General features: G+C 44.4%; 1 protein-coding gene and 1 non-coding gene across 4 annotated transcripts in view; one reads left to right on the forward strand and one right to left on the reverse strand.

Moving 5' to 3' along the window:
• Positions 1-2,431: 2,431 nt before the first annotated feature.
• The window catches only part of L3mbtl4 (L3MBTL histone methyl-lysine binding protein 4), a 469,587-nt gene continuing 444,555 nt past the window's right edge, over positions 2,432-27,463 (reverse strand). For all 3 annotated transcript variants that reach the window (XM_074070308.1, XM_074070309.1, XM_074070310.1), the window contains 3 exons: positions 15,637-15,806; positions 7,341-7,403; positions 2,432-3,991 (listed from right to left, as the gene is read on the reverse strand). In XM_074070308.1, the coding sequence (XP_073926409.1) occupies positions 3,767-3,991; positions 7,341-7,403; positions 15,637-15,806 (458 nt within the window). In that variant the 3' untranslated portion in view covers positions 2,432-3,766. The remainder of the gene's footprint in view (positions 3,992-7,340; positions 7,404-15,636; positions 15,807-27,463) is intronic.
• Trnat-agu (transfer RNA threonine (anticodon AGU)) lies at positions 19,648-19,720 on the forward strand. Its single transcript has one exon. It is a non-coding gene; the product is annotated as a tRNA-Thr (tRNA).

Below are 27,463 nucleotides of genomic sequence, written 5' to 3' on the forward strand. Positions count from 1 at the left end.
TATTTATGAGAAAAATCTTAAGAGGGATACATTTATAAGACAATGTATTCATGAAGAACATATTGCCAAATATTAAGAATATATTAATAGGAACATTTCATATTGAAAATAATATTCTTTAGTCCTAGGAGTTGCAGCCACAAATGGATCAGACCTTAAAATGGTATGGAGCAAAGTCCCAATGTGTAAATGTGGGAAGTTGGCCATTTGGTGGGTGGTAAAGAAACATTTGAGGGTCACACAAGTTGCAAGCTCAAGAATACAGGACTGAAGCCCAGGCTCATCCAAAGCTCAAGTACTCCTTTGTACTTCTCTGTCCCCAACTCTTACTCAGAAGATGGATACCCTGTAGACAAAGACGACTCGTTCCAGAAATGCCTGTATGGTTGAAAGTCAGCATGCAGCAAGGAAAAGACATCATAACTTGGTGTGTTGTTATCAAGGAGCTAGTTTCTTATCACTGTTGGAATCTCCTTTAACCTATGGGTTTTATAAGGTCAGATATCTAATCACAGAGGGAAAAAGGAGGTATTTAGAGATGTAGGATAGATTTTTGTAAAGTCCAAGGGCTGCTGGAAGTGAGAGAGAGTTTATTTTCTTTTGCAGAAGTTATCTGAAATTACAGGAATTAAAAAACTACAGTCTCAGAAGTCTTAGGCTCCCTTAGGATCCTTGCTAATGATCTAATTTCCAGCACCATGATGTGTACTTATGATATGTTGTACAAATGGCCCTTTGGGGGAACTCTTTCTAATAACCTCTAAGTTTGTATTTCTTGAAGCCTTGTTGGCAATTTTTTGCTTTCTTCTTGACTCAACTCATACCATCCATATAATTTCTGGATGTTGCTTGATGGGACAGTGTTTGGAGACAGAGTGACAGAGTGAAAGATTTCAACTCTTAATGTTTCAAACCTTTCTGGAGAGTGTAGGAAGGGGGAAGGGAAACTGGTTTGAGTAGAAGCTGGACAAAGGTAGAGTGGAACCTAGGGCAGTCAGGTACCCCTGAACAGCACCCCAGAGTCCCACCATGTGTCCCTGGGCCTCCGGCATATTGCCACTCTAGGAGTGGGGCCTGCTGATCAGTCTTGATGCAAGAAAAGGGGTTGGTATATGGTAGATTTTTGTGAGCTTGGCCTACAGTTAACATAAAGAAATGGATTTGAGTTGCTGTCATTTCCTGATACCTATTTAATGGCTGCTGTTAGGTGTCAACCCCTGGAATACACTGTGTCGCTTACATTTATACACATGCATACACTCCCAAAATTAAAGCATTATTTTTCTACTTTACAGAGAGGCTGCATCTGTCTAAGAGTTTGCAGAGCTGAGACTTGGATATGAGTTTGTATTTGAGGCAATACATACTTTATTGTGAACCAACTAAGTGACAGATGCTATGCCAAGTGCAGGGTGCCAGTGATGAACGTGACAGTCATAGGCTGTCTTCACAGATCTGGATCAGTGGGGAGAGAAAAACAAGTATTAACAATGAAGAGTGAAGGACAAAAGATGGGGAGGTATAGGCTGCTGTGGGGCCAGTAAGTCCAGCATCTGACAGTGAACTGTCAAGAAAGACTTCCAAGGAACTGGGGTGGGGTAGAGAGACAGACATATGCACAGTGAGAGGTGCAAGAGCAGAGTAAACCTGGAGAAAAGGGGAAGTCTAATATAAATCTAACACAGGATGTCAAAGCAGGAGGGAGGATGAAGGGGAAGGAGGGACTGCATGTGGCGTGTCTGCTCTGTGCTCAGTCTGTAGGAACCAATACTCAAGAACTGACTGTGCACATTTCTTCCTCACCCCATCGATGTCGTGGTGGTGGAATTTACACCACACAGTCAGATGACCATAGTGACTTTCACGGGTGGCTTTGCTAATGATGGCACTGTGCTTTCAGGTGAGTTGATCTGAGCTCCCTTTTGGATATGTTGAAGTTAAGGTACTTGGGTGCCAGAATGGGGGTTTCCAATGGATCTCTCGCTAGCTGATCACACATCTTCTAGGAACAATAGTTCAATCCCAATTTGGCTTGGTATCATTCATCCTGCTCCAGGTTGTTTCTTGAAATAACATGCATTAATTAAATACATGAACCACAAATCTCAGGTCTCCCATGGCACCTATACAACAAAAACAATTCTGAAGTCCTATTAATGAACAACGTCTGATTTAGTCTTTCAAATTACTACCAACTATTTTCCTAAGGAAATGTATCCAAGGAGTGGTGTGGTCAAAACTGGCTGACTTCTTCACTTTTTAATGCACGCAGTTACCTTTGTTCTCTCAAAACTGTGAAAAAAAAAGACTCTAGTCTGCAGGGTGGGCATGTTTATAACAACATATTCATTAAGGCAGGGAAGTTGGCATTTTGTTTTATCTGTTTATTATCATTTAAAATATATTAAAATTTTAACAGCAGAAGCAGGAATTTAAATTGCACAGGGCAGTCTATAAAAAGCAAAACAAAACAACAAATAAAACTCCACAGAAACAAAATTTACATAAACCAGTTAAATGTTAAAATTATATTTAGGTAATGATCGAAAGAAATATAATGTACACTTCTTACAGATGATTTTTTTCTTCATCTAACAGTGGAGAAATTATCTAAGCAAGCAGAATCACCTGTCTTAAACTGTTTACATTCTTAATGAAGCAAGTGGATGTGATCAGGTTTGAGTCTCTTTTTTATGTATTCCTTTTTTGTTCTGACCTGGAAATGATGAACGTCCATTTCTATGAGAGCACTGTAGCTGTTACCATGTGTAAGAGTAGTAAGAAGTATAAGAATTAAGAAGTATAAGAAATGAGGTACTTGCCTTTCATAACTCTGGGACTGACTTCACATGACTTGAATTTCAGATATAATCATTCATAAAACATGAATCAGGTCTGAGAACAAATCAGAATTTTTCAAACAAGGAACAGATACTGAGCTCCCTACTTCAGACATCTTCCCTTCTAATGGTGTCTCTGTTTGTAGAGGTGAACCCAGACCCCAGATGTACCTGTTATACAGATTCGACCCATTGCAGGAGAAATCAATTCTCCCCAAATCTGGTTAGGGTGTGAGCCATGAAGATTCCATTGTAGGTGGGTGATGGCCCACCAGCCAATGCCTGTGTTAGGATGGGTCCCCTAAGGTCCCACTTCTGATGGAGGGTCCTGCCAGTTCTGGAAGTGCCCACCTATTCTTCTCCCATTACTCCTGGGCACACTCCTTGTGTTGGCCGCAGGAAGCCTTGGGACCACAACCAAGAAATGGTTAATAAAAGGAAAAGTAGAATTCATGAGTCATGGGAACACGTACTCATTATTATTATTCTTAAAGATGTACACTTTCCTGAGTAAAGTACATGGAAACCTTGCATGAGTCTTTTTAGAGCACCAGGACTCCATCTCCTGTACTTGCTGCACCCAGATGACAGATGTGAGCCACACTTAGCTGTGGTTCTGGTGAAAGTATTAGTCAGGTACAGATGTATACCTCTCTTCACTGTCATACGACTGGAAGGACATACACTTGCAGAATGGAATATGGCTTTTTTTATGGAGAGGGAAGAATATAGACATATGTGTGGGTTTCTTTGGTCTTTGCTGCAACACATCAGAGCAGAAAGGAGCCCCACAAAGATAACCATGTTCCTAGCACTGATCACTTATCAAAATCCTCTGCACACATAAGCCACAGATACTTCAAAGGGTCCAGATTAATTACAGGTGTGACCATTGGGACATTAAAATCTAATGAATGGGCACTAACTTATTGCTGAAAGAGCACAGGTCCTGGTGCCAGCGGAAGTTCTAGTTCAGGAGTGGGTTCATCCCTGGCTTCTTGGCCTGAGGCAGTATTGTCTTCAGTAAAGTCCCGGGAGGTCCTGAACATCAGGATAGAATTGTAAATCTTCAGTGCGGGGCCCAGCTTGATCTTCATCACTTTGACAATGTCTGTCTGTGTCAGAAGAAGGAAGGCTTTGCCATCGATCTGCTGTAATGAAACACACAAAAATACCCTGTGGGTGCTGACTGTGACACAGAACCCACCATGGTTTCCCTAGAGTGAGGTTTCCCCTACTTGGCTCAGGCCTACCTGCCCAGAAACTCCACTGGAAGTGGAAGTTGAAGTGGATGTGAAGTTAAATTTAAAAAGTACTCGCTGTTAAGTATGAACTCCATACACAATAACTGTTCCCATGCTAAATTTTTGTTGTGTTTTAAAAATCTTGGCCTTAATTTGTATCAAGAGCTCCAAAAGTACCACCAAGTAAATCTCTAGAAATTTCCCCAAGAGCTAATGTCCATTTTAGTACTATTTGTAATAGCAGAATGCTAGAAACAACTCAGGGTTCCAATAAAAACAGAAGTAAATAAATTATGGTATCATTTCAGGATAATTCACTACAAGTGCAATCACCAACATTCATGTGCCCATGAAATATTTAATGGCTAAGAAAGTTTACAAATTGTTCAGCAATAATTTGTAATACTATGATAGAGATTTTAGTTTTCATTTGGAAAGTTAAATATCTATAACCACATATTTAAAATATTAGAAATCTTTATACCAAATGCTAATGGAAGTTATCTTTGGCTGGTAGGATAATGGAATAGTGATTTACCTTCTACTTCTGACGTTCCTGTATTTTAAGCTTTCTTTTGAAACAGAAATACATACTCAATGTTTTATTTATTAACTTCTAACAGATTTAAAAACTGGCTCAGAATGATTTCTGACTCCACATGAACATATTCTTGGGGATCGAATGTCTGAAATGGGTGGTGATGGATGCACTAATGATCCTTATTGTGGTAATCATATGCATATTGTCACCACTGAATGGTGCCCCCTTGAATCTTTACATGACAATTAAATACTTTTAAGTTAGAAAATATTGCAGTCTGAAGTGTGACAGCTTTCCTGAGAGTCACATGATGGCCAATGGCCACCATGCAGGCTGTTTGCACACTGCTTCTGGAGGCCCCAGACACCTAAGAACTTGACTCCAGAGACTGCTTGAGTGTCCTGCCCCTATCTGATGACACTTATGTACACAGCCTGGCTCAGCTGACTCCTGGCTCCAGAACTACAAGAGCAGGAATGAAAGAACTTTCTGTGCTAACAGCCTTTGGTCACCTGGGCACAGAGGGTCGACACCTTCTCAGCTTTTCATGCAAGGACCTCAGAGTCAACGCCTCATCAAAGCTGTGATCTTTTTGATGGAAGGAGGAATTACTCTGAGAGTAAAACTTGTGTGGGTTTTGCAAATTTTAACATTCAAAAAATTTAAAAAAGCGTCCTGAGCATTGATACATTGTCTGAAGAAGACATCCCTTTAGAGAACAAAATACTTCTCTCCCAGGGATAAAGAGCACATTTCCTTAGGCACAGGAGAGGAGAATATGTCTCCTTCTACACCTTGACCTGGCAACAGCATTTTCAGGCAAAAATAATTGGCCAAATGGCCAAGTATCCTAAGAATAAAGTAATGTTAATGATACCAGCTAAAATTTATGGATTTATAACAATTCATTATAATAATCTGTTATATGTGTTTCATCTTCCTAACACCCTTGTAAGACAGATAAAGACTTTGAGCACATGATAAAAGCAAGAGCACACAAGGGAGGGGTGAGGATAGATAGGTAAGACACCTAAAAAATTAGCTAGCATTTGTTGCCCTTAACGCAGAGAAACTAAAGCAGATCCCTTAAAAGCAACTGAGGCCAACAGGAAAAGGGGATCAGGAACTAGAGAAAAGGTTAGATCAAAAAGAATTAACCTAGAAGGTAACACCCATGCACAGGAAATCAATGTGAGTCAATGCACTGTATAGCTATCCTTATCTCAACCAGCAAAAACCCTTGTCCCTTCCTATTATTGCTTATACTGTCTCTACAACTAAATTAGAAATAAGGGCAAAATAGTTTCTGCTGGGTATTGAGGGGGTGGGGGGGAGAGGGAGGAGGCAGAGTGGGTGGTAAGGGAGGGGGTGGGGGCGGGGGGAGAAATGACCCAAGCCTTGTATGCACATATGAATAATAAAATAATAAAAGAAAAAAAAGCTGGAATTACAAACTTAAGGATTTGCCTAAGGGCACACAGATTACAGGAGGCAAAGTTAGGGTGTTGGGTAGGACTTGTTGGATCCTAGAGGAGACCGTCTGCTGCCTTTATTAAAGGGATTAGAACTGGGATTAGAACTGGGCTGGGGATATTAAACACACGGACAGAGTCTTGAAGGGCCCCTCAGGCAAGCCTATGTTTTAGAGGGGAAGGATAAGAAGTTAAGTGACGTGCCCACAGTGGCAGTTAAATATCGAGTCTGAGCAGCTCCCCCAAAGGGCCACTCTTTCACACTCATCATGTAGACAGACTAGGGCATAGTTAAACACAAAGAATGGATAGGCTTCATTGGCAGCTACCCAGACCAGTACAGTCTGATCCTGATTGTGTTCCCCTGCAGAGGCCAGGACCCAATACTTCAAGGGTACTTCTCTTTGAACCATGTGTGCTCCAGACTCAAAGACGGAGAGAGGTATGTGGTACTTTTGGGAGACCCTAGGAAGGTAGTCATAGAGAGCTCAAGAGCAAGGACTGAGGCTCTGGAATCAGATGGATGTGAGCTGAGGTCTGATTGTTCTTTATTGGTTATGCCAGCTTTCCCAGGCCTGACCTTTATGATAAACTGCCACTGCAGAGCATTCTGATGATGAAAGGACAATGACTACAAGCTCAACACTGTACCTGGCCCATGGCAGGCATCTGATGAAGAATTACTGTCATTTTTTTGCATAACCATTCCACAGCTTGTCCAGTCTTTTCTGTGGCCCTGAGGGCTACAGCTACCAGTGCCAGGAAAAGTGCTCATCCCAAACCAAGAGGAAGCAGGAAGCAGCAACCCCACAGAAGGGTGCTGTGGCTTCTCAGCATCCACTGCAGGTACAGGGAAAGACAGCATAGCCCACTCTCACTCTGGAGAAGACAACTCCTTCACTCCCCTGGTGCAGTCCCAAGGGAGGGTTCCTTCCTCCCTCCAATGTGACCTCAAGTTACCCGTGAAGAGGCTTCATGATACCCAGAGGTGTTAATGAACAATCTTGCTTACTTATTCTTCCACCAAATAGTATGTCTGAGGAGCATGCTGTCTGAGCTGAGTGCCACAGCACTCTGTGACAAAGCAGAGCTAAATATGAGACCCAGAGACAGAGTGTCCCTGCTGGGCTCTTCTGCCAGTCCCTTCTTTTGCCTCCCCAGGCTGCTAGTAATTATACTTAAATAAATAGAAAAAAGGCAGTTCTTTAATAACAGAAATACATCTTATTGTTACATTTCTTACCTCTTTCTTGAAGCACTTGGCATGCTCCTCACAGCCCAGAAGAGACTGTATAAACTCAGCCACCTATGTGCAAGATGAAAAGCTTAATTTAAAACACACACCTGAAATAATTTTTGGGGGGGTTGTAGTAATTCAACATGTGAATAAACTATACTTCGAATCCCTCAAACACTTGGATTTAAATAGTAACTATCAAGTCACATTAGCATTTGTCAGCTCTTAAATTAGACCTTCCCCCAGTGTCTTTTTTATCCTATGGTCACCAGACTGACCTACATAGGGTTATGGTGACAGCCTCTATCTGTGTGGGGTTATGGCGTTCTGGAAGCTTCTCGTATCTGATCCTCCTGACCACACTGTGGGATTGGGGAGGGCGGGGGCTTGTGGCCTGAGGAAGCAGCTATCAGGAAGGCAATCAAAACGTGAGGACTGTCCGCCTCATTTGCAGGCAGCATAATGGCAAGGAAGGTCCCATCTTACTTATTGCCAAGGATCCAGCTCTTTGCCCGTGCCTACCAGGCCACAGGAACTCCATAAATCTGACTTTAAAACTGAAGCCCACTTACCTACGCTCACATTCAGTCAGTAATAGCAAAGACGGTTTTGGAACTCAGGTTTCTTATCTGGAACCCAGAGTTCTAGAAAAATACTCTGTTCAACTCGGCTTCCTGACCTCACCTCTCCCCTCCCTCCAATACACACAGATGCCTATTCCTTTTGAGTAAGAGAGTTCGCAGACCTGTCTGTCAGCACAAGAAGCCACCTAGCATTCCCAACAGTTACTTTGGGGGCGGGCTGCCTAAATAGACATGATCAAGTGTAGACAAACTATATGATCACAGGGCTCCTGGCAGGTCCGGCCAGCACTGCTGCAGGATGGGGTGGATGCAAACTGGGGCTGGAGCACTTGACCAGCTGATACTAGAGGGGAAGCATCTTCTTGCTTGATCTTTCCTTTTTGACTTCTGCTGGGTCAACCAAGTGGGATGTACAAGCCTTTTCTTCCCCTGGCCTCATGGGCAAGTCTCCAGAGAACTACAGAGCTCAGAGTGTGGGACCACACACCATCAGAGCCCTGACAGCTCCAGAGTCACTCCAAGGCTCGTCAGGAGAAGTCAGTGGATACCATGCCCCATGCAGAACAGAACGCCAGGTGTTGTCTGATTTCAGGCTCCAGAGCAGTGAAGGTCAACATCTAAGGCGTGAGTCGTGTGTGCATACTTGAGTTCTGTACCACTGATCATGTGGGAATGTGGAGTCCAGAATATCTTCTTTGGAGGACAGTTGGTGTGTTGGTATCTGCTTTACTTGCCTCCAGCACTACCAATCTTCTTTAGTTCAAATCACTTTGCAGTCATTCTTCTAAAGTGCAGGGTGAAAAGGATTTTAAGACAACCTCCCTACCCAGCCATGCACTGACACCTCCCAGCCCTGAGCACTGCAGTGTGTGAGCTAGGCTCAGCATAGAACACATGGAGGAAGCCCAGTTGGTTTGCTGAGTTAATACCTTGCTTTGTAGGTGAACAGGAAGCACGAAGCGCAAGTTTGCTATTTGCAAGGAGCTGATGAAAGCTGGAAGGCTATGAGTCAAGTCATATAAATGGCAATTGGGGCAGGTGACAGCAGTGCTGATGGTGGCTGAAGTGGGGCCTGGGTCTTGGGCCTAGGATACTGAAAGGTGGGGCAGCTCAGTCCTTCCCCAGACTGCTCTTCTTGCTGAGCATGTCATGTGTGAGGTTTTGTGCTGGCACTTTGTGGCACCTGTGATCAGGTCGGCCCTGAACTACTGGTGGGAGAGAAGGAAATGGCAAGTAAGAGACAACTCACTTGTCATTACAGTTCAGGTCACATGTATGACCTTCCCTTTATACTTCTGAAAGTATAGAGGCTTTCAGAAGTGAAGATTTTACCCCAGGTGGGAATCCAGGAAGGGCATCACAAAGGTGGTGGTTCCTGATGTGTGACACTATTTCCTCAGGTGGAGATTTTGGGTAGAGGTGTGGAGAATCACAGGAACCAGTCCAAAAGTAGGGCAGCCCAGGACAGGTGTGAGCAGTAGAGAGGAATCCAGGTTAGCCAGCACAGAGGAGCGGGAGAGGAGCAGAAGGAGAGCAGAGGAGAAGGCAGTGCTTGTGTGGTCTCCAGGTATGGATTTGTGTTTCCTGCAGTGGGCAGCAGGGAGCCTGGAGTCTTGGTTCTCCAGCCTGGTCACTGGCTGCAATCATCTGCAGAGCCTGCAGACTTGTGAAGTCCAGGCTCAAGCCACAAAGACTGCAAATGAATGGAGCTGGACTGGATCCAAGTGCCTGCCTGGCATTTATTTTCAGAGCTCCCTTAGGATGCTAATGTGCACTGAAGGCCACTGCACCTGAGAGGTGATCCAGCAGTGTCTGGATGGACTCGTGGTGTGGCCTCAAGGAACATGAGGGCCTGGGTGTTCCAAATGGGGCACAGGGCAAAAGGAGTCCACACTGAGTCCAGGGAACATGCTCTATGGCGAAGTCTCACTGACACCTTGGCCCAGAAAACAGACAGCTCTTGGCTACGGGGCTGTCCTATGTATTGGAGGACATTTAACTGCATCCTTGGTCTTTACTCATTAGCTGCCAGTAGCAGTATTTGCTTCCCGGCTGTGACATCCAAAAGATGATTCATGATGCCACCAAATGCCCCTGGCAGGGGGAACACCCCAGGTCTTCTGCAGAAGTGACTCTTTCACAGGAAGAGGGGCTTAATATAATAGGAGGAACAATGAAAATAGCAAAGGGGGACCAGGAGTTAAAGACTACATTTTGTTTTAGCTCCATGAGGAGCTGTGTTGGGACAACGGCTGCCTCATGGCAGAGTGAAGGAGTCAGCTGCAGAGATCGTCTCTCACGTCTTGCTCACAGCAGAAGTGCTGCGAGTTGCTCTGAGGGTTTGTGTATGTCACACTGTCCTTTTCTGAGCAAACAATAAAACAAGGGCTCCATTCCTCTCCTCAGCACTGTTAGCTAAGAACTCACTATCCATGACAAAGGTAAACTGAAGTTTTTAATGGGAATAAAGAGTGTGTTAAACTAAAGCGTCAACGGAGCAGAGTGAGTGCTGCTGACTGTGGTGGACTTAGCCAGCACCAGCACCACTGTGCGGCCTCCTCTGCTGTCTTTGCCTTACCACCTGTCTCAAACTCTCTGCCTTTTTGGGAAGAGACTCCCATTCCATTCAGCCTGTTTTTCCAAAGTAAAGAACATGATCCACAAAATCTACTGAGGCAGACATTTTTGGCCAGATCATAAACATACTCAGTATTATTAACTGGTATTTATTTTCCCTAGAATATATCATAATTTGACTTAATAGAAAGCTTCTTTTGTTGCAGATTTTCCCAATGGAAAGGTATGAGCTTTTATATATCAAGAATAACACTGAAAGTTTTCTCTCTTGTTCTCCCCTTAAAAGACAGACTTTTTTTGCCTTCAAATTTTGTTGATAAAATGTGGACAACTGTTATGGGAGTGAACACTATGAAAGAGGAATGACGGTCCATCTGTCCTGTGTTCACAAAAAGATAGTGTGGGATGGGGCTGCTTTTTCAAAGTGGTAAGTACCCTGTAGAGAGTAAACTAGACTGTGGGGTATGGGTATTGATACATGTGCTCAGGAGCAGTGTCCTGTGGCCAAAATCCCTGTCTTTTGTTTTGGAAGGACACTGCGTAAGTTAATTCTTGGTATGAGACAGCAGTTTGAGAAGACTAAGAAGGATGACTCTGCTGGGCTCTCCAATGAGCCCTTCACTATACTCAACTCACACCCCCTACGACCTACTTTCCTTGGCTTCCTTTCTGGCGCTCAGCAGGCCTCTGCTCTGCAGTGGGCTGCTGTTCCTTCAATCCTCCTGAATGGTGGTGTTCCTCTCTTGCTGAGCCTGGAGATGTGTGCCTGATTGTACTGCCTAAAAGTCCACTGGGGACCATGTTTCCAGCCCGAGTCTCATTTTTTAACAGCTGAGTTTATTTGCCTTTTTTTAAGGGCCCAATTGTAGACGGCTGCTATGCTTAGCTAGCAGTACCTTGAATTTTTCAAAAACATTCCCTCCTGTGTAAAGGCTGCTTTTAAAGTGACAGCCGTCTTTTATAGTTAATGAACATTTAGGGAGCACTTGGTTGAGGCTAGGACAATTTATATGTGGTGCTTTAAGAAGCATTTTTGAATAGAAGAGATGAAAGTACCCGTATGTATGCCAAGTATAACTAAGTCATGCCTGTGCAGTAAATGTGCACATAACACATTGTTGCCTGCCCACATATGCCTGGATAGTCAACTGGCAGGAACATACTCTGCAACATTCATTTATTTCTCCCTCCCTCCCACTTACTCCCTCCCTCTGTATCTTTTTTCCCTCCTTTACTCACCCAAACACTGGTCAAAGACCTACTCTGAACAGGATGCTATACTATGAAGATTTGTGAATATATAACAGGTAAAAATATTTTAGTACTTATGCTAAAAGCCTGTGCACTTGTATGGACTATTTCCCAGACCTGCAGTAAGGAATATTTTTACTGATGATGACTTAGTGTGTGTCACATCCCTATCTCTAACACAAGTTCGCAAAACGATCACCTTTATGACACAAAATACACTGTCATCTATTTTTGCCTTTCATTTCATAACCCCTAAATTGACTTCATAGTCTACCCATGCTTTGAACAACTCTGCTGTGGGAGAGACAACCACAGTGATAAAGGAGTTAAAGCCAGTCCACAGCTGTGGCGAGTGTGACAAAGGCCCTGCTGGCTCCTTTTCACAGGTATCGTAATGTGGAGCAGAGGTCTTCCTCCCAGACCAGGGCGGCGGACAAAGGGAACGTTCCTTCTCTTCAACTTCTGCTACAGACACCCTGTGTTAGGTCTTGCTGGATGGCACTTAACACAGGATGCCAGGTTCATTTCAGCATGCCCTGTCCCTGGTTGATAAGGCTCCCCTCCACTGCCTTCCAGTGCTAACAAAGCACAGAGGCAGCCCCACCCTGACCCATCCTGTTCAGAATGGGACTGCCTTTTCAAGTCATCCCTCCCTGCTTGCCACTTTTCTTGTAGTGTCCAGAGCAGCCTCACGCTCTTTTGCTGGTGGGCACTCACTGGATGCCCCCAATGTGGACTCCCTTTGAGAGCTGCCTTATTTTCAGAGACAAACAGAACACATTCACAAAGCCCACATTTTCAATTCATCAAAGCCCATTCTTGAGGACCTATTTTGGTGCTGGGGAATGTGCTGTAGTGATTAAGGATACAGAAGAAATCTAGGAGGTGGTTCTTATCCTCAATGGACTCTCATTAGGGAGATATGAAGACTGAGACATGTCAGCACTGGGGAGCAATGCGAAGTGTGTCTGTGGAGCACATCCCTAGTGGAAGCCATGGTTACAGAAGCATCAGGGAGCATCATGAGCAACGGCATTTGATGCAAGGTACTTGGCCTCCCCATGACTCTTTTGCTTAATCTCTAAAAGCTCTAAGGTCTCTTCCAGCAATGGCAAGGCTGAGATTGCACATGCACAGCTATGAAGAACACAGGACCTGGGATTTGTCTTCCCATAGTTCTTGGTAGCTTCAGCATCTCCTTAATCTTCCTTTTGACACTTTCCCAATTCTAACAAGATTTTCACCTGAACCAACTTCTCCCTTCAGTTACCTTCCCATCTCTTTCTTTCAAGTTCATTAAGTGCCAAACTTGAAATCTGTCAGATTAAACACCCCCCTCCCACCCCGCCACCTTTCTACTCATTGCTCAGTGGTCCTAACAGGGTTCCTGATCTTTTTTGCATGACAGCTTCCCTGAGAAATAAATGAAAACTTTCCCTCCTTCATTAAAATGCACATATTTGTTCAACAGTTCCAGACCTAAAGCTGACCCTGTGGCCCCACGTAGGCCCCACAGGAGCCTGCTATCTGCCATGTTGCATGAGCACATATAACTAGCCTGCCCCGAGACCTTTCTCCCGTGGACTCTTGCTTGCATCTCTTTGAGTGTGCCTTTGCAGCCCTGCTCCCCGCACCTTGTCCTGTTCCTAATTCCTGCCCTCGCATGCTGTTAGGGAGCATGAAGCTGGTGCTCCCAGCCTGTTCTCTTAAGTGTCAGTGCCTTATGTTTCTGTCCACTGGAACATCTCTCTGTCCTCTGGTGTGACTCCCAGGAACCTCTCTCTGTGTCCCACCATAAATTCTCTGTGTTGTCACCCTGCCCCCACACTGGGTCCTTTTCCAAAAGCCTCACTTCTTCTGACAGTAACACCACTTCCATTCTTTCAGAGGAACTTCTTGAGCCTTCCGGTTCTCACATATTACTATCCTAATTAAGTACTAAACTGTAGTGCTGAGGACTATAAATGGAATCACATTTGGCTCATTTTACTTTTTTTATCCTGTGTCTCATCTACTTCCTTGTGCTGTTACTTTTGACTTTAAAACATCTACTGAAGTCAGTTCTTGTTATAACACCACCCAGTCCAGGCCCTGATTATTCTGTACCAGGGGACTTCCTGGTTGTCTGCCTCCCCATGGCTTCTCCATCTTTCTAAAGATCTTTGTTGTTCTCATCTCCCTGAATCACCAGCTTCACAAACTGACTTTCTGCCTAAGAATCTAACAGGCTCCAACTATAGGCTGAGCCATGCCTACCTCTTCCTGGCCTTCAAGGCCTTTCACACCTGGATCTTCTTTCTTGCCCCAGGTTACTTTCTTCCAAGCTCTGGTCTTCTGTACTCATGTTGGGAAAAAAGTCAGCTTAGGGCCTGGTTTTGACCATGCAACCTTAACCAAGTCACTTAGTCTCTGGGTATCTCAATTTCCCCATCTGTCAATGGGCAAAATAAGAGTGTCTATCATCATTATTTTAATATAAGTTACTGATGACATGAGGTGCCAAGATCTGTGATCAGTGAGAGAAGAGAAGCCACTCCAGTCTAAACTTCCAAAATAGTGGACTTTCAAACATCTGGCTAGAAAGTCAATAGGGTATGGCTTTCCATTTCATTCTCAGTTAAACTCCTCCGTTTTGTGCATTGTTGTTTTATAGATAAAACCATACATGATTTATTATAACCTGATAGGTTTCAGTTCAGTTGCTTTGGTCATGAACACACTTTGCACACTTTGTAAACCTGCACTAATTCACAAATGAGGGGCAGACTCAGAATACTCTTTAAGGAGCAGGATCATGTTTTAGTCATTCCCCTAAATACCCAGCCACTGCCTGAGCAGGTCAGCTCTCCACTACCGGGATCAAATGGCCTGTCCATGGAGTAGAGGAGAGGTGGGAAGGCAGGCAAGCAGACAATGCCAGTTGTCTCTGCTCCTCTCAGGAGGAAGAGGAACCCCAGGCCCACTAGATGAGGTGTCTGTGGAGGAGGGAACAGGGCCAGCTCCTGCCTTCCCATGTCTGTGCAGCATTGGTCAAGGTACAAAATGAAGCCTTAAAATAAAACTCTGTGATCCTGGTTACAGTAAGTGCTCAATGAACATTTTGTGACTAACTTATCTCCATTTGTAGCTGGACTCTTATCCCCAGAGTGACCCAGGGTTTTCTTTATTGAAAAAAATATGTGATCTAAGGCTTGACTACTGAAATACCTTTATTGGAATGAACTCACTGATGTATTCCTTACATGAAAACTGCTTTAAATATGAGGCATTTTTACAGCACTATAATAAGCAATGAGGCTTAACCAATCCTTACTAAAAACTAATGTTCTAAGGCATGTTTATATTAGAGTCTGATCTGACTTCCCCCCCTATATAGCATCTTACCCAATGTTGCAACCACACATACTTTAAAAAATCACACTAAGGTTGACCCAGTCATCTTGCGGCTGTTGTTGAGGACACTGGCCGCAGGGACCTGCCCTATGGGAAGCGGCAGGGATCATCAGGGCCCAGACTGTCCAAGGGTGGGTGCTGTCTCCTACAGAAGAGGCCATTGACAAAAACCTGAGATACTTACATGTGTGCTCCAATCAACACTGGGATATGAACGTGTAGGCTTAGGCCTCTCTGCTTCAGTTAGCCTGGGCAGCTGGTGATGGGTTACAGAGAGGTATTGGTATAAGGTTGGAAGAGAAGACACAAAACCAACCTGGGACACCTGGGCTTTTCCAATTTCCTCAAAATCATGCCTGGCTTCTTGTTCCAATTTGGATTTTAAACCTTATGTGGAGGATGCAATGCCTAAGAGAAAAAGAGTACTGTCCCAGGCACTGGAGAACCTCAACAGCAGGCTTATCCCATCCCTGAGCCCCCATCGCAGCTATGCTCACCTCATCCACTGTCCATCGGGCCACTTGGCTGGCCTGGATGTCAGCCACACCTGGAAGCAGCTTGCAGTGCTGCTCTCTGCCAAGGGGAAGGTCCTGGAAAGGGTGGGCAGACATGGAGGTCATGAAGACCGACTGGTGAAGAGCCTGCTGTGTCTGCTCGGCTGAGTATTCTGAAAGAGAGCAGCATAGAGTGAGCACAGCAGACACTGGAGGCAGTCATGATGGGTGAGAGGCAGGCGCAACCAGTACCCTTGTCTTCTGCTTGTATAAGGCCACTGCCAGCAGAGTCCCCAAGCACACTATGGGCCACAGGACTGCTTTTGAACAAAGGGCATGCAAATAGATGTCATGTAAGGCTCAGAAGACTGGCTGTTTGCTAACCAAGTTCAAATCATTTGTGAGATACTGTTTGATGGACAGTGAAGGGCTGGCTTGTCACTGCCCCCTAACTCCTTTCTTCTTAAATCAGGAGTCAGAGGAAGCAAAGAACCATGCTCCATGTGAATACTGAGTAGATTGGCATACTGAGCTATCTGGGATCTGTATGGGCACAAGGAACAATTTCTTCCTGGAAGCCACCTCATCTATCGCTAAAGATGGAATGAGCCCAGGTCCCCATCTGGCTTCCTAAGTCCCCTGGTGGTACTGAAATGTAGCACAAGTTCCCTGTGAGAACCTCAGTGACATCAGCTGCTGCTGTAGTTTTCCAGCAAGACATAATGACCTCACCTGGGTGAAACTGCAGCAAGGTGGCCAGGGACTTCTGGAGAGCAGCCTGGGTTAAGGTGACTTTCCTGGCACAGGCATTCTTAAGTGGGAGTTCTCTTTTCTGAGCAGAAGCTCTGGATGTTCTGCAGTGCTGAGGCACAAAGGGTAGTGGCCACTGCTTACTCAGCAGTGCCTTCTCTTACCAAGGAGGGAGATTCAGTGGGGTCTTAAGGCTTCAGCCTCATGTCATCCACACCTATGTACTAGTTTTCTCCCTGCAGGAGTGACTTCACTCTTATGTCACACCCTGACATTTAAGATGGACCCATCCATTTCAATTCCCTAGTGATTTTTGCTTTGAATCTACAAATGGGTAAAGAAACAAAACCTTAGAGATTTCAGCAAAAACTATTGCCTTTTAATGACATCTTTTAAGATATTTCCAATACAATAAGCAAAAAATAAAGTTACTGATATTGAAGGAGACTTTGAAAAGACAGATTACAAAAGAAAATGCTTTCAGCCTCCCAAGAGCCAATCTCTCCTAATGCAAATGGCAGGTCGAGTGAGCAGTAACTACATAATTTAAAATCTATTATGGTGATTTGTGTTTTACTAAGAGTCTGAAAAGTTCTTATTTCTACCTCAAATTAATTTCAATTTTTAGTCAGCGAGGCTGACTTGCACTTTTCATGGTCAGTCACATACCTGCTTCCAATCAGAAAGGCTGTAAAGCAAGTGAGCAGTCCACCACTGGGCTTCTCTGTACATTGCTGCTCTTGTGGATCAGAGCAGACAACCTCCTATTTACCAATGCTTGCTGTCTAGCCAGATAGAGACAGCAAAATTGCTGGCTTCTTCCAATTCTTATGCTCCAGTTGCCACCAGCAGCAAATTCATCTCTAACTGCTGATTGTCCACACTGACCTTTTTAGTATGTAAATAGGTTATCTCTCTTTGTGTAGTTCAGCCAATAGCATGTAAGGCTGCAGGTTCTGGAAGGAACTTCACATCTTCTTTGAGAAAACAGTATGCTGACAAATGTTGAGTGTTCTTTAATGAAGTTGTCTGGTAGGACAAGGAGCACGTAGAAAATGAGCCCTCAAAACCCAAACTGGAAATATCATAGGGACAGTCTGCAGTTGCAGCAATACAGAAACCTCTGAGGGCTTTTCTGGAAAACCAAGAGTTAAAGCCACAGACTCTCAGAGATTAAGACCCTAGTCAAAGATGGGCTTTATTTTGGAAAAGAATGACTGCGGCACTCAATTGGTTGTTTTGCAGAGATAGCATGTATGGATTTAACACAACAAATGTATGTGTATCTCAAACTCTTGCCTTGGGCAAATTAATCATGTATAACTTCCAAAACATATAGGACTCTGAAAAGACAAAATTAATGCATCTTATATCTTGGAACTATGAAGATACTAAGATTTTATTTGTGATTCACAAATAAATGTTAAAGGTATTAAAAAAATGTAGAAAAAAATTCTGTGCTCCCAAGCAAGAAAAATTTCAATGCCATAATTTTGGAAGTGAACTGCCTGCTTTGGGTACTAATGCACGTTGCTGAATACACACCTAATGTGTGGTTGCCAGCACCTAAACACTATTTTGGTTCCTCAAGCTTTATGCAGTATACTTGAACTCAGGCTTGCTTGACATTATTATGCAGTTAACCGTTTCTCTACTAAATGAAGTGAAATTTGGATTACTTGAAACTTCATTTGGAAGCCCATGAGAGCTGCGGGGAATAAGCTTTAGGTGCCACAGACTACCCTACCATGGGCAGCAGGGAAACTGCAGTCATCTACTGGGCTGGATGGCCCTTAACTGGTGGGCTTGTGCCTGCTCACCAGCAAATGCAGGTTCTGGGGATGCTTCTAGAATCAGTTATATGCCAAACACAAATGACATTTTTACTGCTATCACTTTGCTGTATCAATTTTACAAGAGGTGCAGAGTTTAAAAGCTGTAGGAGCCCCCACTTTATCCACAGTTTCTGCTTTCTGCAGTTTCACTGACCCACCACGTTCAACCATGTCCAAGATAAGAAATGGCAAAGTCCCAAAATAAATAATTCTTAAGTTTTAAATCATGTGCCCTCTAAGTAGCAGCATCCTCCGTGGGATGTGAGTCATCCCTTGCCCACTGTTTCTACCCTGGGTATGCCACCTTTACCACTCCTTCAGTAGCTGTCTTGGTTATCAGAGAGACCTTTGGGGTATTGCAGTGCTTGTGTTCAAGTTACTCTTATTTGCTTATTAATGGACCCAAAATGCAAGAGTAGCCATGCAAAGGAGGCAGCAGGCCACAAAACACAGAAGGAAAGATTAACTCTGGTACTATGTGGCGGTGCTTTAGGGCATATAGAAAGCTATGGGGGAAAACCGTAGTATACAGAAGTTTCAGTACCATCTGTGGTTTCAGGCTTCCTCAGAGGGTTTTGGAATGTATCTTTTGTGGGTCAAGTAGGGAACACTTTACTTAAAATGGCCTGAGTTTGGTTAGGAAGGGAGCTTCTGAGTGAGGAGTTTGGAATAACCTAACTGGTCTGTCACTCTGTCACCCCTCTGACCTGGCTACAGTTGACCATATCCACCATTCAGTGCCTGTGGACAGGATATAGGGAGGGATGAGGATAAAGAACTTAGCAAGACTGTAGCATGCTGTAATCACTCAATGGTAGGTACCACTGTAAATTCAATCTGCAAACTTCCTGGGGCTAGAATGAATGTTTTATAAAGGGAAGTTGTGTGATTCTGAATTAACATAATATGAGACTAATTGTCCAAAAGAGGGAATGTGTTTTGGGGAGCATTTCATGGTGATTGGTTTGTTTATTTGTACGCTTTACCAGGTCTACTTTATCCCACAGCTGATGATGTTGGAGTGGGATACTCAAATTTAGAATGCTTGCATGAGCTTGTGTCAGAGGCACTGTGGCACAGAGGGGGGCTGGGTCAAGACCAGATTGCTCAGTTGTGAAGTCTGGACTCCACATCACAGATGAGTGACTTTGAATGAGATACTTAACTCCTACGTATCAAGACTGTTTCATCTCTAAAATGGGGTAATAGCACTACATATACCTCTGAGTTACTGTGATAGGACAGCTCCTGTTACATAATGAGTGTTCACTATCCATCAGAATACTATTAAAAGATGTAAGGGCTTTAAAAGTTGTGACAATTGTGAATATGGAGACATATACTATTCCCAAAGTCACTATGGTTAGACGTTTCTAAAATCTCTGATAGCAGATATCCAAACAGATTCAGAATCTTGAGGGTTAGGGCTGGTGGAATGGCTCAAGTGGTAGAGTGCCTGCCTAGTGAGTATGAGGCCCTGAGTTCAAACCCCAGTACCACCAAAAAAAAAAAAAGTATCCAGAATCTTGAGAGCTATGTTTAGATTTCACAAGCAAATGGTCATAGAATGGCAGCACAGTGCTCCCCAAAATCCTGTGCAGAAGTCTCACTGGAAGGATATAAGAATGGTATGCTCAGGCTGCTGCTGAGGTTGGGCGAGACACCCACTCCCTAGGCACACTGCGGCCAATGTGTGGCAGTTGAATGGCACTGCTAAAATGCCTTCAGCCTGGCAGCTTGGAGATTCTGTGACTCTCAACAGACTTTTAAAATTGAGGGCGATTTGCATTATTTTAAATTCTGTGCATAAGATTAGACTTTTGGAACTGTAAAATTTTTGCATACATTTTTATAAAATGTGAACATACTGATTTTAACTTTTTCTCAAGCTCAGCACAGCTCATGTAATGTCAGATACTCATATACTCACTAGATAACTGCTAATAAATTAGAAATCATAAGCCATTGATGGAGGAGTATACAGTCATGTAGCCAACCGTGGCCCCATAATATCATCATGGAGCTGAAAAATTCCTGTTGGCCAGTGTATTTATTGTATTTTTGCTATGCTTAGATGTTAAGATACACGAACATCACTGCATTACATTTGTCTGAAGTATTCAGTACAGTAACATGCGGTACAAGTGTAGCCTAGGAACATCAGGTACACCATACAGCCCAGATGTGTTCCAGGTTCCAGATGTGTGTATGTGCACTCTGTGATGCTTCCACAGTGACTGAATCCTTCATTAATGCAGTTCCTGGATTTTATCTGTCATTCATTAGGTGATACACAACTGTACTGTCCTGAGAAACCATTCTCATCAAATCAAAGAAGATCATTCTACCTGGGGGCACTGTGGGTAAAAGGGAATTCCAGATCAGAAAGTATTTTACCATGAAGAGGCCACGAAGTGTGGCATCCCAGCTTGGTTTTCACTTACCATGGCTGAGGGATATGGGCTGCTTCCCAGTTATACTTCCTCGCTGTAGCAATAACTCCTACCCAGCTCCTGAACAATCAGCCAAGGAAGTGCAGTGTGCAAAAGCAGCCTCCTGCTGGAGGGTTAGCAATCTAATTAATCAAAGCATTGGCTCCAGAAGATGAGATGCATGTGTAATTAGTGGCTTTGCCACTAATACCAGGGAGTAAGTGACAACAAAGAAAGCTATCCCTGAGCTTAGGAGCATATAACACTTGTTACCTCAGTGGCTTGCCAATGTTTGTTTGGAACAATTTTTCTTGCATTTCTTTTGGGTTTTATGGTCTTAAAAAAAATAATAACGTGTTTAATGATTCCATCAAGAGATCTGGAACACTTTCAAGTTTCTCAGGTCAACATGTTGCTCTGTGTCCCACCCTAGGATCTAACAAGACCCTGGACCAGAGTGCTGGAAGACCTGGCTGGAGATCTCAAATCTCTTGAGGACCACTCCATTGGTGTTCAGGCATCACCTGTCCCCAGAGGCAATAAATAACACCCTGGAAGAGGCATAAGCCTCATTAGCAGCCAGAGAAGGGCTCATCTTCTCAAGAGTCTGTGGTGATGGCCAGACTGACCAGTTGTAGGTAGCACATGTAATATAGGGGCTGCCTTTCCAGTCACCACACAGAGTTGTGATACAGAGTACAGCTTGGTCTGCCTTCTAATTTCACAGACTGTTTTTTTTTTAATTATTTAGTCTAAGGATTGAAATCATCTGAAAATAATATGAAACTAGGTCTCTGATTTCTTCTCTGCCCCTCTCATACGTTCTGTTCAACCCCTTCCCCTACCTAAAGAAAAAAACCGTTCATGGAAATGTTCTTTAAAAATATGGCTGTTTCTTTACAAAAGCCTCAAACAACAAAACTGAAGCAAGTGAGTCATAAATGGTAAATGAGAGTCTACATGACTGGGCCTTGAGTTATTTTTAATTCCATTAAAAACAGAGACCCATTTTACAAGTAACCTTCTCTTCAATGAAAAAGGGAGCAATTCTGCTGCATTCTCTGTTCCACAAAGGAGGAAGTAATAATATAAAGTTGTGATTGGCCCTGAAATCCAATTAGGTGATTTTCTTGCCCACTGCATAATCTGTGATAGTCACCTACTGAGTCCACACACATCTCAGCACTCACTGAGAAGGTGCTCTGTTTGAGGTACTGTGCTCCCATAGTGACTTCTGCTGGAGCAGGAAGGTAGAGTTCAGTGACAGCTTTTCACTTGGTATCTGGGCTTTCTTCCTAGGCTCACCCATGTCCAAGGCCCATGGCCTCAGAGTGCTGGAGCCATCATTTCTGTGCTCCAGCCTTTTCTCTGCATTTTGATGCATTTAAGCCCACTCAGTTCCTCTTCTTTTCCATTTCTTCATCCCCTCTGTTCCCTCAAAGGGAGAACCAGACCAAAGAAGCCAAGCATGATTAGCAAGACAATGTTTGTGCCTATGTGGGCACAGGAGCTCCTCGGGAACAATTAACGGCCCGCGAGCACTGAACACATGCTTCTCGTCTGCCAAATCATGCTGCCACTCAAAACACTGTGTGCTCCATGTGCTGTGTTATGTTCTATTCCTCAGGCCTCATTGGTTAGAATTCCAGTGCTGTAATCTACCCAAAGCCTTGTGGCTGTAGTCCTCCCTCATCAAAGGCTGCCTCTTCACAGCTGATTTCAGATGAATGCAGGGAGGAAGCACAGTAAGGCACTGCCTGCTGGCTGCCAAGAGAATCAGAAGTTGAATGAAATACCTTGGATATTCTAGATCTGGATCCTAGCACTCTAGTAGCATGAGGTAGATGTGACAATGGAGCAGCTGAAATGTGGAGATGTGCTACAATATTAAAAAGAATATAGGCCAGGTATGGTGGGTCATGCTTGTAATCCCAGCCACTGAGGAGGTAGAGATCCAGAGAATCGCAGTTCTAGGCCAGTGAAGGGCAGGAGGAAGTTCACAAGACCCCACTCAACCAATAAAAGCTGGGTGTATTGGCATGGGCCTGTTATCCCAGCTACTTGGGAGAGTAAATAGGAGGATTGCTATCCAGGCTGACCTGGGCATAATTGTCAATATACTTATTCAGACACTAAGCAAAAAAGTATGGAGGAATAGCTCTGTGGTACAGCTCCTGCCTAGCAAGTGCAAAGCCCTGAGTTCAAACCCAGTACTGCCAAAAAAAAATAAAGATTATAGAATATATCTCCCTAACAATTTTTGTCTTTATTTATGTGATAAAATGATATTGTGGATATATCAAGTTAAAATAAAATATGCTGCTAAATTAATTTTACTTGTTTCTTTTTATTATTTTAAATGTAGACAATTTCTCTGGGTAGTGTTCTATTTTTATTAGACAGTACTGGTCTAGAAGGGTACAGAACTGTGGGAGTCCTGACCTGGCTAGGAAGCTGGACAGAATGAACATTCCTCTTATTGAACTAAAGACGCAGCTCAAAGTGGCCTGTATTCTATCCAGCCTCAGCAACCACAAGAATGGACGAATACATGAAGACCTGAGTTTATGGGTGAGTCTGCCTGGACACAGACTTCCTGAGTTCATTAGCCATGAAAATTTGAGCGATGTATTTCTCTGGCACATAGCTAATAACGAGTCTGCTGAATGGATGAACAGCTTCACAAATGAAAGAATACGTGAGGAAAATAGGAGCCATTTAGTTCTGAGTGTTACAGCCCATCCCTAAGTTACTAGATGCCGAAGGAGTTGTGGCAATATTCTTCTTGGGACTGGAGAGAGTTAGGGCACATGGGCTTTGGCATCTCCAGGCTCCTTGTGGCCATATTCCTAGCATTCCTCCTTGGTCAATTGGTAACAACTCAGCTCCTGTGCGGCTCCAGCAGTCAGCTTTAGGTCTCTGCTCACAACCAGGTTACCCTCCCACCTCAGTTATGCTCCCTCACTCAGTGAGATGCCCCTCTCACCTTGGTTCACCTCCTGCAAGCACTTCACAGATGGCATTTCCGAAGACTATGAGACCTTTTCTGACAGGCAGGTTCTGCTCTGACTGTCTCTGGTCTCTGCCTGTGACCCCAGCAGACCTTCTGAATGGGCAGTCTCTAGCTCCTCATGGTTCTCTCAGCAGTATTGAGCTGTATCCACTTCCCTGTCAGGCCCCCAGTCATCTATGTTCCCTTGTATGTTGCCAGTTCCCTAGAAACCTAAATCTGCTTCCTGTCCCCTTCAGAGGGTGCCTGCCACCAAGCTTGTTAGCCTATAGGACATGGTTTCTTGGCTTCCTTTGCCTGGCTGCCTCTACACAAGCTCTTTTTAAGAGACTTATTGCCAAACACAGCTGAATCCTGATGGACTCAGTCACTTGTCACTCAATAATTAGAGGAAGTGGCAAATAATACCCCTCCTAGAACAGGAGCTAGTAGCCAAGGTTAAGGGGTTAGGCTGTCAGCTTCAACTCCTGAGGTCAGGGCTTTCATTACTTTGTTAGATTCTACTTCAGCCAACACCTTTAAGGGGTTCTCCAATCCTAGGATGTCTATTCTAGGGTTCTTACATGCAGAAACCTGGTGTTCCAAATAGAATGGTTCTTCCCACCAGCAAGCCTGCCCAGGGTGGTCCCACAGGATCCCCATCAACCACTACCCTACACAGAAACTGCTTCCTCTTCAGTCTCTGTTAATGGAGTATAAATTCAAGGACAGTCACTTCCAATTCATCCTCAGAGCCCCATGGTGTAGCACAGATTTGACACATGGTGAGCATCATACAGGTGCTTAATATATGATGTGACTGTTGAGCCATCTGAGGAATTCCACTTCAGAGACAAACAACACAGTGACAAATGCTAACACGGTCTGTGCCAGTGAAAACAATGAGTTTCCATCCTGTGTTCTTTCATTTGCCAAACACACTGATTACTGAAAAGCCTGGGGATTGTTTGTGATATGAAATCTAACTCACTCTTCAGTTACATATTTGAGAAGCAGACAAAATTCAGAAAAGTCCATATTAACTTTTGATATGTTAGTCAACCAATAAAAGACTTTAGTGCAGCATATTTTCTGATGGGTATAGAATGACCTTTCAGTTTAATATTTGTTTTGCACAGCTTGAGACATTATTAATTAACTTTTTGATTGAATACTACAATCCAGTTGCTTAGCATGTATTTTTGTATTTTCTGCAAGACCGACTTCCTTCACTTGCAAAGCTGAGAACACAATTGAATGATCACGGGCATCAACTTGACCAGAGAACTGGAGTGGCCCTTCCCAGTGTTGCACCCTCCTCCCTGCTAACTTCCTACCCTACTCCACACATGCATGGGGAGGAGGAAGAAACTGTGTGGGGCTGGCATTCACAAATCTGATATGTTTGAGACCATGGGACAACAGACAACATCACATTGTGAAGAAATGGTTTAACTAGATTCTAATTCCCACAGTGGATGATGGTACTGCATTAGAAGGGGCAGGCGAATTTGGAAGTGGAGGTTATCCAGCAAGCTCGGGACCAGAAGGTTTTAAGGTTTCAGATAAATTTTGGATTTTGGAATAATAGCATATACATAATTAGGTTTCTTGGGGATGGCGCCCACGTCTAAAACATTATTTGTTTGTTTCATTAGGCACTTTATACACATAGCCTGAAGGCAATTTTATACAATATTATCAATAATTTTGTGCATGTCAAGATCTCCACTTGTGGCACACTGTCAGCACGCAGAGCTTAGGAGGTTGGGTTTTGAGGCTGGGTATTCTCAACCTGTATACACTATGAGTACAGGGCAGGGGATGGGCACCCATGCTTAGGTGGGCTTACCTAGGTGGGCTCAGGGCAACCAGTGCAAATGCCCAAGCAGATGTCTCCCCTACATGGCACATCCTCAGCTCCCACAAGGCTGAGGTTGAACAAGTACCAGTTAGAGGACTTACCATCTTCACACCACCTGCCTCACAGAGGGCAGACATTGTATTTTATCTCTGCAGACTCCACCCCCATAGCAGAGCACCTGGCTCAGAGCTGCTTGAGAGCTGTTTGTTGACAACTTACAAATCCTGGGAAGTGGGCAGAAGAACGTATCCCTCTGGAATGATGGAAAACCTGAAACTCCCACTGAGTCTGCTCCATGAGTGAAGCCTTCTTGGACTCTCTTTCCTTTCCTCTGGACTTTCCTGCCGCCCCCACCCCCCTCCAACTGGACAAACTATTTGAGCCAGAGTCCATGGATATTCAAGTTCATCAGAGACCCCCCCGGTAAAAGGATTCCTGTGGCGCACATGGCTGAGAGGTTTCCCAGGCTCATGATGAAGCACAGCCAGCTCAAGGCATAGCACTGTGTGGTCATTCAGGAGCACTGACCAAAATGACAAAGACTGAACTAAATTCAATGACCCCTAGAGGGCTGGTACCCTGGAGGAAGGACAGGGTTGTGGGTGAAGAGGTTCTGCTAGCAGCAGTTGGACTTGCTCCCTTGGGGCCAGCTGGGGACCTGGGGAAGAAGAGCTCACTGGCCCCTTCTTGCTGTTTTGCTTACTCCACAGGACTTCAGTAGGGGTGGTATCAACAGCCCTCTCTTAAATGTGATACAGTGGTCTGAGAGCAACTTGGAAGAAGTTCTTGGCTGAGCAGAGCTCAATATGGATCCCAGAGTCTGCACGCTGGGACTCTGTTTTCTTCCATCCTTCAATAGTGGATCCTATGCATCCCTGTCAAAAAGGTGGAGGTAGGTGTGACACTCTGGGGGCAGGGTGTAGTCCCAATATTCCTGGAAAGACAGAATTGCCCTTTCTTTTATAAGGCAATCCTCTATGTTGCCATATATAGCATCTGAATTTCTACATAGGTCCTTGCACACAGGTCAGATTTATCTCAAAACAAGTATGCTCCAGGGTTGCTGCCTGGGACCCATGGGCTATGCTCAAAGGAGCACCAAATGCTCCAGGATGACAGTGCCTGGGCTCATAGGAGGTGAAAGGTGGCAGCCGTTCTCCCTCCACATCCCTGGTGCCTCGCCTGCCACTCATCCCTCTGGCCCAGAGAGCTACCTCCTTCCCTGGCAGTTAGCTCGGCACAGATGCTTACCCCTCATGGTGCCAAGCGCTCCCCTCATGGAGGCAGTGACATGTAATCAGACCGCTGGCGGAGTGGGGGAGTCCAAGTGGCTTCTCCACACATCTCGGGAACCACCTGTTCTTATGGGCTCAGGTGCTTGGTCTGTCCTGCAGACAGCACTTGGCATTTGAAATCCATTCTCAGAAGACTCTTCCAGCCCAGGACAACCTTAAAGCCTGGGTCTCTTGAGAGGGAGAACTTACCCAAAGCTGGGTTGTTCCTCTGTGAATTGAAATGAAGTGTTCCCTCCCTCTCAGGTGTTTAAGATCCCCTCTCCTTGTGATTATTTCATTGTTGAGACATACAAATAAGCAGCTGTGGGGCCACCTCTTCTTGCAGGAGTCCTGCATGCTCACTCTAAAGTCTGCCAGCAGAACAGCCAGACACAGAAGCATGCACAGAACATGATGCTCTCCCTCCAACCCCCGCCACGTGTTCTCTCCCACACACATGATGACCAGGAAGTGAGAGGCCAGCCCACTTCCGTGCTGCTCAGCTCTGCTGAGCCCCTCCTGCCTGTTTTCCAGATTCTCTGTGCACCCAGATCAAATATGTGTGTGTGTGTGTGTGTGTGTGTGTGTGTGTGTGTGTGTGTGTGTGTGTCCATGCATTTTGTCATGAGCTTCCCTCTTACCCATCAACCTTTCCTGTCCTCTGGACTCCTTGGCCCGGTCTCACC

The sequence above is a fragment of the Castor canadensis genome, chromosome 4 (assembly GCF_047511655.1).
Source record: "Castor canadensis chromosome 4, mCasCan1.hap1v2, whole genome shotgun sequence".
Classification (NCBI taxonomy): domain Eukaryota; kingdom Metazoa; phylum Chordata; class Mammalia; order Rodentia; family Castoridae; genus Castor; species Castor canadensis.